This window comes from Enhydra lutris, unplaced genomic scaffold (genome assembly GCF_002288905.1).
Source record: "Enhydra lutris kenyoni isolate GAN:26980312 unplaced genomic scaffold, ASM228890v2 scaffoldscaffold6, whole genome shotgun sequence".
Taxonomy (NCBI): Eukaryota; Metazoa; Chordata; class Mammalia; order Carnivora; family Mustelidae; genus Enhydra; species Enhydra lutris.
In genome coordinates this window covers 26,111,701-26,129,994 of record NW_019154090.1, presented here as the reverse complement: position 1 = coordinate 26,129,994, position 18,294 = coordinate 26,111,701, and the positions used below count along the sequence as shown (strand labels likewise).

Genomic DNA, 18,294 nt, shown 5'->3' with positions numbered 1-18,294 from the left:
TGCGGGGCTCGATCCCAGGACCCTGGGATCATGACCTGAGCCGAAGGCAGAGGCTTTAATCCACTGAGCCACCCAGGCGCCCCCCTGAATTTTTATTTTTAAGTAGGCTCTTGGCCCAAAAAAATTGTTATGTATTTATTTATTTAATTTTTATTTTTAAGTAGGCTCTTGGCCCAATGTGGGACTTGAACTCATGACCCTAAGATCAAGAGCTCCAGTCCCTGGAGCAGGAAGCATGTACTGATGCTTTCACTTTGGACTGATTACAGGCTCTGGGCATGCATTTATTCACTAATTGTGATTTATGCTCCTACTATGTGCCAGGGAGCCACTAAGCCAAGCACTGAGGGACACAGACATGAGCAGGACCAGCCTCTGCTGTAATCTTAATGATAGAAATGTTCTGTATCTGCCCTGACAGGTGGTTCTTGAGCACCTGAAACATGGCAAGTCCTAATGGAGATGTGTTAGCGTGTAACATACACGCTGGGATTGAAAGACTTAGTGTACGAAATACAAGTATAAAGTATCTCATTGAGGGGTGCCTGGGTGGCTCAGTGGGTTAAGCCTCTGCCATAGGCTCAGATCATGATCTCAGGGTCCTGGGATTGAGCCCCGCATCGGGCTCTCTGCTCTGCAGGGAGCCTGCTTCCCCTCTTTCTCTGCCTGACTCTCTGCCTACTTGTGCTCTCTCTCTCTCTGTCAAATAAATAAAATCTTTTAAAAAATAAAGTATCTCATTGATAATTTTTTTAACTTTAAAAAAATTGTTATGTATTTATTTATTTAATTTTTATTTTTAAGTAGGCTCTCGGCCCAGTGTGGGACTTGAACTCATGACCCTAAGATCAAGAGTTGCACACTCTATTGACTGAGCCATCTGGGCACCCCTCATTGATAGTTTTTATATCGATCACATGTTAATAATTTTTGACATGTTAGGGAAGATAAATGTATCTTTAAATTAATTCCCTTGTTTCCTTTAACCTGGAAAAATATGACTCTAGGAATTTTTAAATTATATGCATGGCTCCCATTACATTTCCGGGTCTGGTGGTCACAAAAATGAGCATGTCTGAGCTCATGTCACGTCAAGCAGTGGGATAGTTCTCCTGGTTTAGGGGGATAGTCACATTTCATACAAATTTGACTCCTGCCAGTATTTAACTTTTTAAACATCATATTTTATTGGGCAGAAGTTGAACTAATGGGAACTCCCTATTTTCAAAATTCAATTTCTTGGGGCACCTGGATGGCTCAGTCAGTTAAGCATCAGACTCTTGATCTCAGCTCAAGTCTTACTCCCAGGGTTGGGAGTTCAAGCCCTGCACTGAGCTCCAGCCCTGCTTAAAATAAATAAAATAAAAATATTTTGCTGTTGCTGTATCTCTAAGCTCGTGGGTCAGAGGAATGGCAATCTGCATTTGCTTTATCCTCCAGGGCAGGTCCATGTTTGCTAGTAAACAGAATTGGTTACGGTTAACATTTCTGTAGTGTTTGCTGTGTGCCAGGAACTTGACATTTATCAACTCATTCCATGCTCACCACCACCCTGGGGGGTAGAAGTCCACCATCCTTTCTCAGATGTGGCCTTGACTCATGCATCAACACGAAGACTGCAGAGTCCCGTTGCTTAGGACCTTGTGGCCATCTTGAATATGTAAATTGCTGGGATAAATGATACTCCGTAGGGGCTCAGAGAAGCAGAAGGAGCTGCTCTGTATCACACAGCAGTGTTCTTCCCAGAACACTCTTACATAATCAAAAAAATATGAAATGTGATATGATTGTATGCCATACAGAACCATACAATATTCTCTCTTATTTCCAGAACCATAATACCCATTTATCACAAGTCAAAGAGAGGTGTTTTAAAGGCATCTAAGTACATTATAAAGCAGTGATTAATTGTGATAATTTTTCAAATTAATGATCCAGCACCCTGGGAGCCTGAAGAAGTTCCTTATTTTATTCACAACAGGCAAATGAAGCAGAAACCGCTTAAGTCTTCAAGTGGTAAATTGTTACCAATTCCCACAAGGACAGACAAAAACATCCTTGTGAATAAAAAGAGTCTTTTTTTAAAAAGTAACTCCCCTAAGTTTAGGAATATGAATTTTTTTTCTTAGACCACAAACATGTGTTTATTTTAACAAGATAAGTATAACTGAGTTCTAAAAGCTTTAAAGGAGAATTACAGTTGTGCAGAGCTGAGAAAAACAATTACTCTCTCATATGGCTGCTTAGGGCTCGTCTCAGCAAATACACGTGAGCATTTTGAGAGAAGAAATAAAACATTTCTGCCATTTTGTAATTAAGTTTTGACTCTGATCTGAAAAACACGTTTTCTTTAAATATCTTAAAATTTCATAAATCCATTGGCAATGTCTATCAGCTTTACCTCCAAAATATCCCCTCAAATTCTCAAGTCCGGGCCAGGCCACCATCATCTCATGCTAGGACTTCTGCTGTGGACAGGGTTCCCTGCCTTGCCTCCTAGAGTCCCTACTCCACCCAGCAGCCATTATTTGAAATGTAAATGAATCCCATCATTCTCCTGCTTAAAACTTTCCGTGGCTTCTCATCATCTTTCAGAATCAAAGCCAGATTCTCCCTTGGCTATAAAAGATGTGGCAGCCTTGTCCCAGACTACACCCCTCTTGCCTGCCTGGGACCTCCGGCCACACTGGCCTCCTTTCAGTACCAAATTCTCTCCGAGCACATTCCAGCCTCAGGGCCTTTGCACTTGCTGTTCCCTCTGCCTGGAACACTGTTCCTCACTGTGTTTCATGACTGGCTCCTTTGTGCCATTTGGGTCCCAGGTCTGACATCATCTCCTCAGAGAAGCCTTTCCCAATCACCCTGTCTAAAAAAAAGCCCTGCACCATTGTTTCCTGTCACATCCTTTATGGTTGTCCTCAACACTTTTCACTAAATTTATCACGTTATGTATTTGTTTACCTGTTTATTGTCTGTGTCTCCCATTCATCCCCAGGGTGAGCTCCATAACGGCAAGAACTCGCTTATCTTATTCATGGTGTAGAAGAGTGCTCAGTAAGTGTTTGCTGAGTAAACAAAGGAATGAATGACCAAATAAACTCATGAGAGAAAGAAGGAAAAAGGAAACAGAGAGAGGAGGAGGGAGGGAGGAAACTATTATAAGGCAGTTATAAAATGATACAAGGAAGATGATGCCTTGGCTACCATTTAGCTAGATTGTTTGATCCATATTATGTGACCTCATCTTGGTGGTTTAATATAAAATGATAATTTATTAGATCGTAATAGTATAGTTTCACTTTACTGTTTGCTCTGAGTCCCACGCTGTGCTAAGTATTCCCCCGCCTACATGTTTTCTCATCCTTCCAGCACCCTGCAAGTATGTTGTATTATTATTATCCCCATTTTGCTGATGAGGAACTGAGACTGGGGAACAGGGCGAGTGATGAGTGAGGTGTTGGTGGGGCGGAGGGGCCAAGCGTCAGCTCAAGACTTTCTGATCCCAGGTTTTCTGATCTCAAGGTTTTCTGATCCCAGAACCCATGGTGCCTACCACCCACTCTGCTCCAAGGCTCTGCCTGTTGAATTTTGATGATCCTCATGATTTATTCTCTGAATAAACTCCCCATTGCAAGGGTCCTTGGTAGCATGGCTATGACAACTTGTCAATTCTGTGTGGGTATGTGGTAGACATGGACATGGGGAAGCCCAGAGGTGGCAAGGGTAGAGTGAGTGGGCTTGGCAAGGGTGCGGGGACAGGATAGGGGAGAGGGAGCTAGCCTGAGGGTAGGGGGCCTGGAACCCAGCATCCAAGACTCTCCTGTGTAGGGCTGGGGGCAACCAGACTCACTTCCCTTCTCTCTGATGCAGGATGGGGTGCATGAAGTCCAAATTCCTCCAGGACAGAGGCAAGGTCTCAAAAACCGAGCCCAGCACCAACCCACACAGCCCTGTGTATGTGCCAGATCCCACGTCTACAAGCAAGCGGGTGAGTGGGGGAAGAAAGGGGGGTTCGGCAGCCTGAGGGACTGCCCCATGCTGTCCCAAATTGCCCTAACAGCCTCCTGTATTCCCAACGGTCAGCAGGGGTGACATGGAGCTGACCCATTACCAGCAGTCCCTTGACTCTCTGGAATACATCTGCACCAAGGACCTGGGGCAGTGACGTCACTCCTCCTTATCCAGCTGCCCACACCTTGGCCCCTCTGCCCGGGCTCCAGGGACCAGGTCCTGGTGGGCATGGCAGAGGCCCCAAGCCCGGGCAGTAGCATGAGCAGCGCTGAGAATAGTCAGTGACCTGACGAGTAACAACAGCAGTTGAAGTGGTGACAGTAATGACAGTATTAGTGCTGTAGCGACAACCGTAATAGCAATTATAGCAGCAAGAGCGGCAGGAGTATGATGGCAAGCGCAGACAACGCAGTAAGTAAGAGAAGCGGTCATCCTAGTAGAGGTATTCGCTTACTTCTCCTCTGCTTATACAGAGCCCACGACCAACCATGCACTGTCCTAAATGCTGTACGGTTATCAGCACCTTAAAGCCTCACAGTAATCCTAGGTCTCCATTTTTGTTACATGGGTGAGACACAGAGCTTAATAATGTGCCGAAGGCTGTACCGGTAGCAAGGGGTAGAGGCAGGATTCGAACCTGGGCCGTCTCCCAAGTGCCAGTGTTTGAAGCAGGAGAAACAGAGGTGGAAGCCAAATGCTCATGAGGAACTATAGTCAGGGCAATACTGGTGGTGAGAATGGGAGCCGTAGGTGCCCTGGCAGTAGGGCCCCTAGTCCTGTAGTCATGAGAGGGGTAGAAGACTCGGGGAAACAAACAAAGGGTTTTAGAAGGGAGGGGGGGTTGGGGGATGGGTGAGCCCAGTGATGAGTATTAAGGAGGGCACGGATTGCATGGAGCACTGGGTGTTAGATGCAAACAATGAATCGTGGAACACTACACCGAAAACTAATGATGTACTGTATGGTGACTAACATAACATAATAAAAAAAATGGGGGGGTGGAGTGATAGAAGAGTGGCTATAGCAGTAACTGTGCTGTTAACCGTAACAGTACCAGAACCGGGAGCGGTGGTGATGGTACTATAGCAGCAGGAACAGCTGTAATAATCTTCCCATTCTTGGAACACCTGCTGTGTTCTAGGCTCTGGGGTGAGGGGCTTCTACAATATTAGTCCCCACCACAAGTTGTGAGGCAGGAGTTGTGCCACTTTAAAGCCACTGTGACAAAGACTCAAAGAGGTGAAATGCCTCCCAGGGGCCACACAGCTGGGGACAGCAGAGCCAGGTCTTTCTAACCCCGAGGCTGGGTGCTCTCTACTCTGGAATCCTGGAGTCTGTGCTGTTATCTGAGGTCATCTACGGAAGCACGGTCTCTGCTTGCTGCCTCCAGAGACGGGGATGCACTCTCCTTCCTGGAACAGGCTCTTAGAAAATTCTGCCTCATATTGAAGGGAAGCCTGTTGTCTCATACCCTGACTCCTTGTTCCCAAACCTGCCCATCAGCCCCACACCAAATACATCCTCTCCCTTTGCCCCATGACAACCAGTAGAGAATAAAGCAAACATATTATTCCAACCCACCCATTCCTTCCGAATCATCTTTCACACAACATGGGTTCCTGGCATCTCTCCATTCTGCTTGCCCTTCTCCAGGCATGATGTCTCAAACAGGGCTAATTTGGGGAAAGGGGCGGGGTGGGGAGGGGGCGCGTTAGTGGAATAGTCACCTCCCTCCCTCTGCACTTAACCTCTATTAATACATCCTGATCCTGAGATTATATGAGCTTTTCACACCAGTGATGTTCTGAACTGACATCTTAAACCCTAAGTCACTCCTACATCTGTCCTCTCTCCTAACCTGTGTGGCCCTGGGCCCTTTCTATGGCTAGAGCTCCAGGTTCTCTGAGGCCCTCTGGCTTGGCACCAATGGGAAGCAAAGAGTCTTCTCCCACTGGTTTTTGGTTGTCTCCTGAGCATCAGATTTAAGGGATGTTATTATCAGCCATTTGTCCTTCTCCTGCAGGGCATTAATTCAGTGATGAGTTAGTAAGTGTTCCTCAGAGAAAGGGTTCCTAGGCCAAACCAGTTTACAAAACGCTGGCCAAAACAGACTCCTTCTCTGTGGGAGTCCTCAAAGCTTTATGAATCTTGATGGGCTTTGTGGATCTCCCCCCAAAAAGATACTTCTCATTGTTCCCCACACCTGTTTCTCCAAGTTTACTTAAGTGTGCGACATACAAACACATTCCCTTATAAAGAAAAGTCACAGATTACAGTGAAAGCTACAGTTGCCCTGACCAATGTTTCCCTCCCCAGAGATATCCCACTCCTCTTCAGAGGCATCAACTGTTGTCAGTTTGGCGTGGACCCTTGAAACCTTTTTCCAAGTATTTACACCCACACACATACAGTTTGTGTCCACAGAACGTATTGAGGACGTATGTGTATGTGTTCTCTATACATGAATCATGGTTCTCCTTCTGAAGAACTAGCTTTGTTCACTCACCAGTATATCTTTAAGGCCTAGTTGTGCTGGGAATAAAAGTCCACCCCCCCGAGGACTGTGTAGGGTGCCAGGGTGTAGATGTCAGTCCACCTCTGGGTGAACACTTAGGGTCCTTCATATACAGAATGGAGCCTTTATACTGGGACATCTTGGTAGACCTACAGCTTCTTCAAACATATCTCAGAAAACACCGATCTGGACCAACCCCTCACCGTATGTCAAGGGAGTGAATAAACCAGTGTCCCCCAGTAGGCCCAAGGCCAAGGCCATGGCCACAACCCAAGAGACCTGGATCTTTGTGGTGCCCCTTATGTGCTGTGTGACCTCACCTATGTCCCCAGCCCTCTCAGGTCCTCCTCCCATGACAAACAGGGCTGGGATGAGATACTCTTGGGTATCATTTTTGACACAGACCTTCTGTGGCTCCCCACATGCTATCAGATTCATCCCCTTCTCCCATTTCCTCCTCGCAGCGTCCTGACAACAGCAACAACATCCCACCAGGGTCTGCGGATGGTAAGTATTTGGCAAATGTATGAGGTGGCATCTTGTGTCATGTAGCAGGTTAGGTTAGGTGCTCAGTCAGAGCTTAAGGCAAAAATCCCACACAGCCACAACCACCCTTGCAAATCCTTTAAATTGCTCCCGAAGTACTTTGTATAGGCTGTTTTGTTCTATTACCCTGTATACAAATGCAAACAAAACACCTTTAGCTTTAAACTCTAGAACCACACCCCACGTGGCATGATCCTTATTTATACCATGAGACAGACATGTCACTGGTTCCAGGGCTGGGTGCCAATTGTTGGGATGGGAAACACCCAGGGCTGTGGTGGTGCTCAGATAAAGCCTTACCATCCTGCTTGTCCCTCTCCCAGTAGGTCCCGATGACATCATTGTGATCGCGCTATATGATTACGAGGCCATTCACCATGAAGACCTCAGTTTCCAGAAGGGAGATCAGATGGTGGTCCTGGAAGAGTGAGTCTCTGTCCCACTCCTAAGACACAGCTACCTTCAATACTCAATCATGCTCTCTTTTGTGTTTCAATAAAGGACCCGATAGACTATCTTATACTAGGGGGGTAAATGGCTGATAAGAATCCTAATAGAGGAGGGAGGGTTTGCTGTGAACCTGGGTGAGAGCCACAACAAAGGAGCTTGTGTACTCGCTAGCAGTCCACATCCAGGCAACAACGGTGAAAGTGCTTTCTCAGGGCTGCCTTCCTCAGGTTCCTATAATCAAGATTAGACCCTGCTGAGGTGCCTTTGCATTCAGAAATCTCTGGTCTCTCGAGTTTGCTACCTCCAGTCCCCTAGAGTCTTCACTGTCAGTGAGTCCCTGTGTGCTAGGGCTCAAGAATGGGAGTGGTTATGCTTGGTCAGACCACTCCCTGTGGCTCTTGGCATACAATGAGTCTGCCATGGGCCCAGGGCCCCATACCCTAAGTATGGACGGCTACAAGTCCAGGGGAAGAGTGGGGCCAGAGACCTAGGGCTGTGGGCTGTGAATGCAAGTACTGGGCTTGATTCTAGACCCTTGGATGCACAGTGGGGACTGTTGTGAAGCTCCCAACCCTGGTGATGGAGTGCATGCTGGGGGCTGGGACCATGGTGACCCTGCCCCTTACCCTATCTGCTTCCTGGGGTGGGGCTATTTTCGGCCAAGGCTGGGGAGCCCAAGACCGGGGGGATTCCCTCTGCTTCCTGACTCCTTTGCTCCCTCCTGTCCTCAGGTCTGGGGAGTGGTGGAAGGCTCGATCCCTGGTCACCCGGAAGGAAGGCTACATCCCAAGCAACTTTGTTGCCCGCGTTGACTCTCTGGAGACAGAGGAGTAAGTATTCCACTTTTCCTGCCTTGCAGAAGGAAGTACGAGCAAAATCGGTTTGTTCCTGCCTCAGGCCTTGTGCACTCACTGTGTCCCCCGCATGACCCAGTCTTCCTAGGGGTCTGCCCTTGCCCGTCTCCTTCTCACCCTTCACGTCTCAACGAGGCCTTTCTCCACCACCCTGTCTAAGGCGGATCCCCTCTGGGACTGTGTCACTCAGGGAGACCTGAACACTTCTCGCTAGCAAGAACAATCTTGTTTCTGTGGTTGCTCACACGTTCCCTGCCTGCCTCCCCCCCCCCCCCAGATGGGACCATTTGAGGACAGGGACCTTGTCTGTCTGCCAGGGTACCTTCAGCACAGGCGGGCATGCAGTAGGCGCTCAATGCTTATTTGTTGACTGAAGTATATGGTCATGCCAAAGAGGGTCTTCTGGGAGGTGAGCCAGCCCACGCCTAGCCAGACATCCCTCATTTGGGTCATTCAGTAAGTGTGTGCCTGCACATCACCAAGCCCTGTGCCAGACCAGGGACTTCAAGAACCAATAAGGCACACCCCTGCCCTCAGAGATCTCCCTGTAGCCCAGAGGGCTAGGCTGCAAGTCCTTCTCTGTATCTAGCTTGACCCTGAAAACATAAACAGTTACACGGCATTCACGCAGCCTTCCCAACATCCAACAGACATTTGCCAAACGCCCAGCAGCCCTGTTTCAGGGACACTAGGTGACTCAGGGCTCCTCCCTGGTGATGTTCCCAGAATGGTGAGAGAGATGGGTGAGTGAAACGATGGCTATGCCACGGGGCAATGACGGATCCCATTCACAACAAGCCATTCAAGAAGTTAAAAGTCATTGTGGTTTTTCTCTTTTCTGCCTCCTCCCTCTGGCTCGATGGTATTGACGGTTTGAAATGCTGACCTATTAGAAATTCAAATGTTTGGGCTTTCCCCATCTTCAGTCATGCCCTTCTTGGTGCACATGAAACTGTGTGAAGTCGCCCCTCTCCTACCACGGAGCCTACTATCCTGGACCACCCCACCCCCAGCACACCCCTTACATGCTGCAGGCAGGGCGTGGTTCCTTCTTAATCCTTCTAGGCTTTCTCTTGGGGCATCCAGGGCTCTGTTCCCAGACTCCAGGATCTGAACACTCACAGATTGCCTGCACCCCACCTCCCCCGGCAGCCTTAGAGGAGGCACAGGCTGGTGGGAATCCTCAAGGGCAACACAATTGCTATGTGGAAAAGACAGGATGCAGAAAACACGTATCATTTGGGAACAAAAGGGATGACCTCATTGGTGGATCTCAGTCTTCAGTGCATCAGCCTCATCTGGAAGGCTGGTTAAAATGCTGGTTTCTAGGCCCTGCTCCTCAACTGTCAGATTCAGAATTTGCATTTCTAACAAGTTCTCTGGTGAGGCTGATGCTGCTGGTCCCAGGACTCACCTTGAGAACCACTGACCAAAACAGACACATTGGGCTTGCCGAGCGCACTCACACGTTCTTGCATCTGTATTAAGAAACTACCAGTGGAGGGTGCCTTTGGGGAGGGCAGTCAGTGTACTGGGAAGTATGGGGGAGGGGGGGAAGAATCTTACTTCTTCCCCCTCCTGGAAAGAGACAATACTTTGAATGTTTCAAAATGCAAATGGTGGGAAAGGACATAGAATAAAGGGTGAAAAGTCTTCCTTCCACACTGTCGCCAACCAGCCACTTTCCCCTCCCCAGAAGCCAGTTTCTTATGAGTCTTCCAATGCTTAATACTTGTGTATGAAAATACATATATCTCCCTTTTACACCAGTGGCAGATACTACCCACGTCATCCTGCATCTTCCTTGTACAGGTGCAGTGTCCATCATGTAGACATGCTACCATCCCCTCTTCGTGGTCCTTGAAATCGTTTCCATTCCTGGGCTATAGTGAGTCTCCTTGTGTATCTGTCATTTCTTCCTTGTGCAAGATCCCTGGGATAACTTCCCAGGAGTGGGATTGCCAGGGAGACAGCTCTCACTGTGTACCCTGTTACATTGCTTGACTATTTCACCATGGCACGGATCAGTTCACAGATGAAAGCAGAAAAGGCAGGTGGGCGGTGTCCCATGGTGACGAAGAGCATGGGTTCCAGAGTTAAATGGCCTGGACTTGAATCCTGCCTCTACCACTTCCCAGCTGTATGACACCAGTCAAGTAACTTGCTCTCTCCATTCCTCAGTTTTCTCTTCTATAAAATGGGGATAATAAGGGCCATGATTCCGTATAATTGTTGGGTGGATAACAAGAACTTGATGAATGTTAGCTGTCTTTTCTCCTCCAGTTGATACAGAGGAAACAGAGGCCCAGAGGGGGAGAGTGACTTGCTCAAAGTCACACAGCAGATTTGTGGCGGGTGCAAGGCCAGCTGATCTTGGGTCTTGGACATTTTCCATTACAGCACACGAACCACTCCTCACCCTGCTGAGGGTAGGAATGGATTTCGCTGCTGCTGTGTCTTGGGCTTTTTTACTCAATATCCCAACCAGCCAGAGAGAAAAATGAAAAGGTCCAAGTATAAAATTATTGAAATCTCACATTTTAGCTTAAAAATTCATGTCAACTTTATATTCGACTTTGCACACACAGAAGAGGATACACTGTAAAGTTTACAAAGCTCAGGCCCCCACTCATATGAACCCTCTGAGACCCTGGGAGGACTCTCATGTGTGCCTGTGAAATTGGCAAAAGCAAGATTTTAACCACAGTTGGTTAAGACTTCTGTATCTTACCAGTCAGTTTTTCTATCCCCCACCATATCCTTCACCTTGGGTGGCATTGGAATGACCAATGGGCATTTTGTATTAATAATGCTGTATTCTTTATCTTTAAAAAAAGTTGGGTGGGGTTTTTTTTTTTACATTTTTTGGGGGAAATCTTTCTTTTGGTATTATTTTTCTTAAAGAAAGCCTCCAAACCGTGTAAGTTTCCACCTCAGCAAACTGGATTCACTCCTGGTAAAATGTCTGTATTTATATCAAAAGAATGGTTATTTTTCCCCAAAAGAATCTTGTGGGGGAAATCGATGCTACAGGAAGCCAGGTGCTTGGTCTCTTGGTGCCCGGTGTGAGCAGGACAGGACCCCCTATCCCGAGTTCACACAATACTTCTGCCCCTCTCCACCAGGTGGTTCTTCAAGGACATCAGCCGGAAGGATGCAGAGCGCCAGCTCCTGGCCCCCGGCAATGTACTGGGCTCCTTCATGATCCGGGACAGCGAGACCACCAAAGGTGACGCCAGCCCTCCCCACCCTACCCCACCCTTCAGGGGTACCCCAGGCATGACTGCGTCACTGCAATGCTCCAGGGGGGCTGAACAACTCACTCAGCCCACCAGACTGCCAAGTTTTCTCCTGCCCTTTGCTCGAGCCTTGTTTAGGTCTTCTCAGCCCTTGTAGTTTCTGGTTGGGTCCCCAAGTGGTTGTGGACCCCAAAAAACAATATTCTGTTGAAGCTTGACCTTCACTAGCTTGTATTACTTAAAATACCCATCATAATATATCTTGTCCACAAACCGGATTCCCCACTCCTTCCATAAGGAAGGAGTAGACCAGGCAGTAAGAAGAACCCCACACAGCCTCCTCTGAGACTCTGCTTAAACTGGCATTTGTGCTGTTTTTTGGAAGTTGTGATGTTGGTGAACAACTTCCTGAAATTCCTGTGCTGTGAGGGGGGCTTTCTGCTGGGTGGTCACCCAGGAAGGAAGAACAGTACCCAAAAACAAACTGGCATCCGTTGAGGCTAATTTTTCCAAAGGAATGGATGTCAATAAGGAGGCTCGTGATTTCCAGCTTCACATGTGGAGCGCACCTTTACTAATATGTTTAGTCTCAAAGCTGCTTGGTGCAGATTCAGCAAGCAAATTATATAAAGTGTAACCTCACAGGACCCTGAGCAAACAGTTTTGGGGACATCCATCAAAGACATCTGCCTGGCCTTTTGCTCTCCCCCTAGAGTCCAAATTGGTCAAGCCCGAATGTGGCAGGTTAACGCCACTCACCATCACTGTTTCAGGCCAGTGCGTGTTTACACTTTATTTCCTCCCACCCAGCAACCCCCCTTCAAGCCTCAGGGCAAGGGAAATAGGACCAAAAAAGGCAAAGACATACAGTTCCTGGCTTCTCCTATCCAGCTGCTCCCAGGACAGCTGGGGGGATTGATTGAGCTGGACCATCCTGCAGATAGAGGCAGGAGAATCAAGAAACCACCCCAGTCCTGCAGGGCGGGAAGGTGAGCCTGGTCCCTTGCACAGGTCCCTCCCCCCACTGGAGGACCCTAGGGGCCAATTTAACCAGCTTAATAAAACTGACCCCGTGAGTCCCTTGAACCCTATCCTGCTGCTTCTTGGATTCTACCCCACACCCATCTAGTACCAGTCAAGCCAGCCTCACCTTGGCTGGGCAGAGTGACAAAGAGTGGGGCCCGGAGCCAGCCGCCTGGGTTTGACTCCAGACTCCACCACTTCCCAGCTGCATGCCTGCAAGTGAGTTAGTTCACCTGCCTGGACCTCAGTCTGCTTGCCTGTAAAATGATAGCTATCTAGAACCCCGACTTCACTATAATGAATAACATAATGCCTTATATTCATATAATTCCAATCCATTTTGGGATGATTATTCATATTCACTCGCAGTTTATTTGGATGAAATTCTTAGAACAGTGGCTGGGATATCTGGTCACCTGTTTTTTGTGTGCAACAATTCAAGCCTCCTCAAAATCCTATGTCATAGTGCTCACGGCGCACGTAGAGCAGACCAAGAGACAGGAGGCTAACAGGATGCCCAAGGATGCCCAAGGATGCCCAGCTTGCAAACGCAGAAGCATGGTCAGGGACTGAAAGACTTGCGTGTTTCCGGTCTGTGTGATGTCACGTGCATTAGGTTCCAAATGCTCCTGTCACAAGTGACCACAAACTTCATAGCTTAGACAAGGTAAATTTGTTATCCTACAGTTCTGGAGGTCAGAAGTCTGAAGTCAGTCTCACCAGGCTCAAGTCAAGGTGTCTGAAGGGCTGGTTCCTTCTGGAGGCTTCAGGAAATAATCTGATTCCTTGCCTTTGTCAGCTTCTAGAATCCACCAGTATTCCTTGGCTCATAGCCCCTTTTCCACATCCGTCCAACCTTGTGTTTCTGTCCTCACCTATCCTACGATTGACTTTGACCTTCCTCTTATAAGGACCATGTGATTCCATCGGGGCCACCTGGGCAACGCACAATAATCTGCCCATGTCCAGATCCTTCATGGGATCACACCCCCCAAGTCCCTTTAACCACGTAAGCTAACAAAGTCAGGTGCCAGTGATTAGGACACAGACATCTTCGGGGGGGAGCGGATGTTCAGCCTGCCACGACATCCAATGTTGGCATTTATATTTTGACGTTTACATTTCAAGAATCAGACTGCATTGTGTTGTTGTTGTGGATCTTTTTCTTTGTTGGCTTCTGAGTCACCTCTTTACCAGTGTGATGTGATGTCTTGGCTATTGTGACAGACGGTAGATGATAGATCGAGATAATGAAGATGCTGATGAGAGCCGACATATGCTGAGGGTTCACATCCTGAGTGCTTTCCAGCATTACTTCTTTTCATCATCAGGCAATGAGATGAGGTTCGGAGGTATGAGGACCAACCCCATTTTACAGATGAGGAGGCTGAGGCACAGAGCGTTGACAGCATCACTTGTTCAGGGTCTCACAGCTGGACATGGAGGAGGCTGGACGAGCACCCAGATGGCCGGACCCTACAACCCACTCTTCCCCTGTACTCCGCGGCCCCGGTGCCCACCCAGTGGGGGCGGTGGCCTTATAGGGGTGCCGGGAGCGGGTGTCAGGGTGCTAATCATGAAGTCTTAGAATATAAGTGAGGTTCGGTGGTGTGAGGTCTGGAGCCGACGACCAAGAAAGAATTCTTCAGACATCTTTGGTGCAGAATGGTGGTTTATTAAAGCACGGGGACAGGATCCCTGGGCAGAAAGAGCTGCTGTCCCGGGGCTGTGAGGAGTGGTCCATTACATGCTTGCAAGTTGGGAGGGGGTCAGGGATGGCGCAAATCTCTAAGGAATTTTGGAAGCAAGGTTTCCAGGACCTTGAAGGGCTAGCTATTGTTGGGAAAAGATTAGTCATTACCAATAATAAAACTTTTGTCTGAGACCCTTTAGATGTATATCAGTGGACCATATGCTTGGGAATGATTGTCAACACTCTCTTGGAGGGTTTAGAGATGAAGTTTCGAAAGCAATTGTTAAAGTAGACTACAGGATCCTGGTTGAGGGTAAGGGTCAGTCAGGCTAAAATTGCCCTTTGCCCTTAGCAAAGCCTCCAGGTGGAGGTAATTGAGTCCCTAGAGGAATGTCACTCTGCCTTTTTCAAGGGCTTGTCAGTGAGTAAGGAAATTTAATAATTTTTCTTCTGCCTCGTTTCCCACATCACTAACATGAGGTGGCAGGGCCCTGAGGTCCCGCTCCTGATGGGTTTTTCGCTGGCCCTTGCAGGAAGCTATTCTCTGTCTGTGCGAGACTACGACCCCCAGCACAGGGACACGGTGAAGCATTACAAGATCCGGACCCTGGACAGTGGGGGCTTCTACATCTCCCCACGGAGCACCTTCAATACCCTGCAGGAGCTGGTGGCCCACTACAAGAGTGAGTCCTCCCCAGGGCCGCATCCCAACCAGGGTGGACCCATCTCCCCGGAATCCTAGGGAGGGGTGCGCTGTGGACTCTGAGGCCTGCTGAGCTCTTCCTGATCTTCCCCAGACACATAGCTGCTTGGAGTCTCCAGAAGTCTTAGGCCTGTTGAGCAGTAGGGTCGAGATACATCTCATCATGCCGGGTGCTTGTGTCCCGGCTGGTGGTAACCCACTGGAACCCTGGCCACAGGCAGTGGACCGGGCAGGGAGGTCTTCGAGGGGAAGCCTCAGGCTAGCTGCCTTCGACTGACCAGGGGCTATGTTCCAGAGGGGAGTGACGGACTCTGCCAGAAGCTGACAGTGCCCTGCATGTCCTCCAAGCCCCAGAAGCCATGGGAGAAAGATGCCTGGGAGATCCCCCGGGAATCCCTCAAGCTGGAGAAGAAACTTGGAGCCGGGCAGTTTGGGGAAGTCTGGATGGGTAAGGACCCAGGGCCAGAGGGTGGAGGGAGGGCAGAATGAAGGAGGTCATTGCTTCCAGGAAGAGTCAGAGGCAAAGTGGGGATGCCACCCTGCCTGGGTGTGGAGATTTGAATAAGAATCATAAAGAAGCAATTCAACTGATAGCAACCACATTGTCTTGCTATGCAAACACTGATTTGCTTTTGAGGTCAGCCTTGTTGGGGTCCAAATCTCCCTTCTGGGAAGGAGGAGTTCCAGATGAGGAATCTACTCCCCCTCCCCAGTATGGAGCTGGAACGCTCCCCTAGTTTGGGGTTGAGATCATCAAAGTCCTCTTAGGAGGATGGAAACTAAGTGGGAAAATGTAGTTTGAGATTTTTCAGGTATGTTCAGTGTTGGCAACTGATAAGCAAGCTGCTCTGAGCCCCCATCATGTGCCCAGCACCATGCTAGGGCATTGTGGGGTGCTGAAAAGGCATGCACCATCTCTGTAATCCTGCCCCTAATAAGAACAGCGATGCCTGCTTTGCAGAATCCGGGGTAGATGCAATGCCTGGCCCAGTGCCCGTTGCACTCCACCATGCTCCACGTGGGAGTGAAGACAACTTACAGAGATGCAAACAATTCAGCAAGAAAAAAAATAAGCTTGAAACCCACACATTTCAACTCCATTTACTGAGACCCTGCTGTGTGCCAGGCATTGAGTAAGAGAATGTGGCTGAGTGATAAGGTTGGAAAACTAAAAATTTTATATATGAAGGCCTTAGACTCTCACTACAGGAAGACTGCAAATCTAGATTTGAGCTTCCTGGCAGCCAAGGCAAAAATGGAAACACAAGTAATTATGAGATTTACGTGATCAACAAGAGGAGGCAGGGATGGGGTGGCTTTAGTCTCTGGGGTGGGAGGAGGAGACTGATTGATATGCAGGCTGATTGGTGTACAAAAGGAGGGGGACAGAGTTTGGTGAGGCCAAATCCTATGGGGCTTTGTGGACCATGATGAGATGGGTCATTTAATTGAGAGCAGTGTTACAATTAAAGCATTTTAAGCAAAGATGGTGTATGCGTGTGTGTGTGTGCACGCATGCGTGCATACACACACATGCACGCATATGCAAGTAACAGTCTGAGTGAGGTTTTGAGGTTGTTCTTGAATCCCTATCACAGCTCTTGAAAGGCAATGCTGATCATTTCCACCTTGCAGATGAGGAAACCACAGTTCAGAGAGGTTAAGTGTTGCCCAAGGGCACGCAGCTAGGAAGTAGTGAACCAGCCTTCTAATCCACATCTTTCTGAGGCCAAAGCCTGTGCCTCCCTTTCCCTCTCTGAGGGCTGAGATGATCAGGGAAGGTCTTCTGGAGGAAACAGACCTGCTGTGGGGCCTCCCAGGGCCATGCGGGAAGGAGCAGTGGGTTCTGACCATCTTTCCTGTTCCCTCCCCTGCTCCAGCCACCTACAACAAGCACACCAAGGTGGCCGTGAAGACGATGAAGCCGGGGAGCATGTCGGTGGAGTCCTTCCTGGCAGAGGCCAACCTGATGAAGACCCTGCAGCATGACAAGCTAGTGAAGCTGCACGCGGTGGTCACAGAGGAACCCATCTACATCATCACGGAGTTCATGGCCAAAGGTGCTGCGCTCGGGGCACTGGGGATGCAGGCGGTGGCTCATACTGGTCAACTGCAGACTCAAATGTGACCCTGCCCTCCAGATGCCCCAGTCTGGCCAGGAGCTCTTCTGACAATTACTGTTTGAAATTGACTACTTGGGCCTTGACAGGCAACGGCCCAGCCCTCTTCCTTAATGGGCTGAAACCATTCAAGGGGATGCCAGGAGAAGGGGAGCTCACGGGGCTACAGGAGAGGGGAGTGGGGCCAGCAACCCTCTGGGTGATGGTAGAAGAGGCTTATGGGTTCACAATAAGCCTTTGAGGCTGGGGGCAGCTCCCTGCCTCACCCTCAGTCTTCTCGGTCCAGACCAATGCTCTGGGAAAGAGAGCTGGCGAAGCCTTCCCTCCAGGCTGCCCCCACCCCGCCTGCCCATGATCCAAGATTTCCCAGGGTTTTTTTGTTTTTTTGTTTTTTTGTTTTTTTGGTCACCACTTCACCACCATCTTCAATCCTTGCCCATTTTTCGATAAACAGAAACATCTCACGCAACGTCATTGGGTGTGATTTTAAAATCTCAAAATGCTTTTCATTTTCTAAATACACAATTATGCCAGTGCGGGGAAAGCACAGCCCCCTCTGGTCATTGGGGCTCAGAAAACTCCCTCAGTCGAAGAAACCGTGATTGCCCCCATCTAGTAATCACAAATCATTTTTTTCCTTTTTTTTAGAGAGAGAGAGAGAGAAAGCATGAGAGAGGAGAGATCAGAGGGAGAAGCAGACTCCCCATTGAGCAGGGAGCCCGATGCGGGACTTGATCCTGGGACTCCAGGATCATGACCTGAGCCGAAGGCAGTCACTTAACCAACTGAGCCACTCAGGCGCCCCCACAAATCATTTTTTAAAACACTCAAACTCTAGTTCATAAACACCAGGAGTGGTAAATAAATATTTTTATTTAAATCCATGACTATGAGCAATTTTAACTGTGCACCAAAGAAGTGTGAGAACTGACTGGCATGTATTGCTTCCCCTCCCCCCACAGGAAGCCTGCTGGACTTCCTGAAAAGTACAGAGGGCAGCAAGCAGCCATTGCCCAAGCTCATTGACTTCTCAGCCCAGGTGAGAGTCTAAGGGGGCCTTGGCGGCCCAGGGCGGGGGGACAGAAATTCCGTGATCTCTTTAACGTGTTTATTGGACACATGCTATCATAGTGTAAATAG

General features: G+C 48.7%; 1 protein-coding gene across 3 annotated transcripts in view; it reads left to right on the top strand.

The window, feature by feature from the left end:
- Positions 1 to 18,294, top strand: part of LOC111141509 (HCK proto-oncogene, Src family tyrosine kinase) — a 39,867-nt gene that overhangs the window by 11,976 nt on the left and 9,597 nt on the right. Inside the window, exons 2-11 of one of the 3 annotated variants that reach the window (XM_022494113.1) lie at positions 2,996 to 3,054; positions 3,871 to 3,988; positions 6,991 to 7,033; positions 7,396 to 7,498; positions 8,254 to 8,352; positions 11,502 to 11,605; positions 14,865 to 15,014; positions 15,330 to 15,482; positions 16,915 to 17,094; positions 18,117 to 18,193. In XM_022494113.1, the coding sequence (XP_022349821.1) occupies positions 3,872 to 3,988; positions 6,991 to 7,033; positions 7,396 to 7,498; positions 8,254 to 8,352; positions 11,502 to 11,605; positions 14,865 to 15,014; positions 15,330 to 15,482; positions 16,915 to 17,094; positions 18,117 to 18,193 (1,026 nt within the window). In that variant the 5' untranslated portion in view covers positions 2,996 to 3,054; position 3,871. The remainder of the gene's footprint in view (positions 1 to 2,995; positions 3,055 to 3,870; positions 3,989 to 6,990; positions 7,034 to 7,395; positions 7,499 to 8,253; positions 8,353 to 11,501; positions 11,606 to 14,864; positions 15,015 to 15,329; positions 15,483 to 16,914; positions 17,095 to 18,116; positions 18,194 to 18,294) is intronic. The other 2 variants (XM_022494115.1, XM_022494114.1) reach the window with 2 other exon arrangements.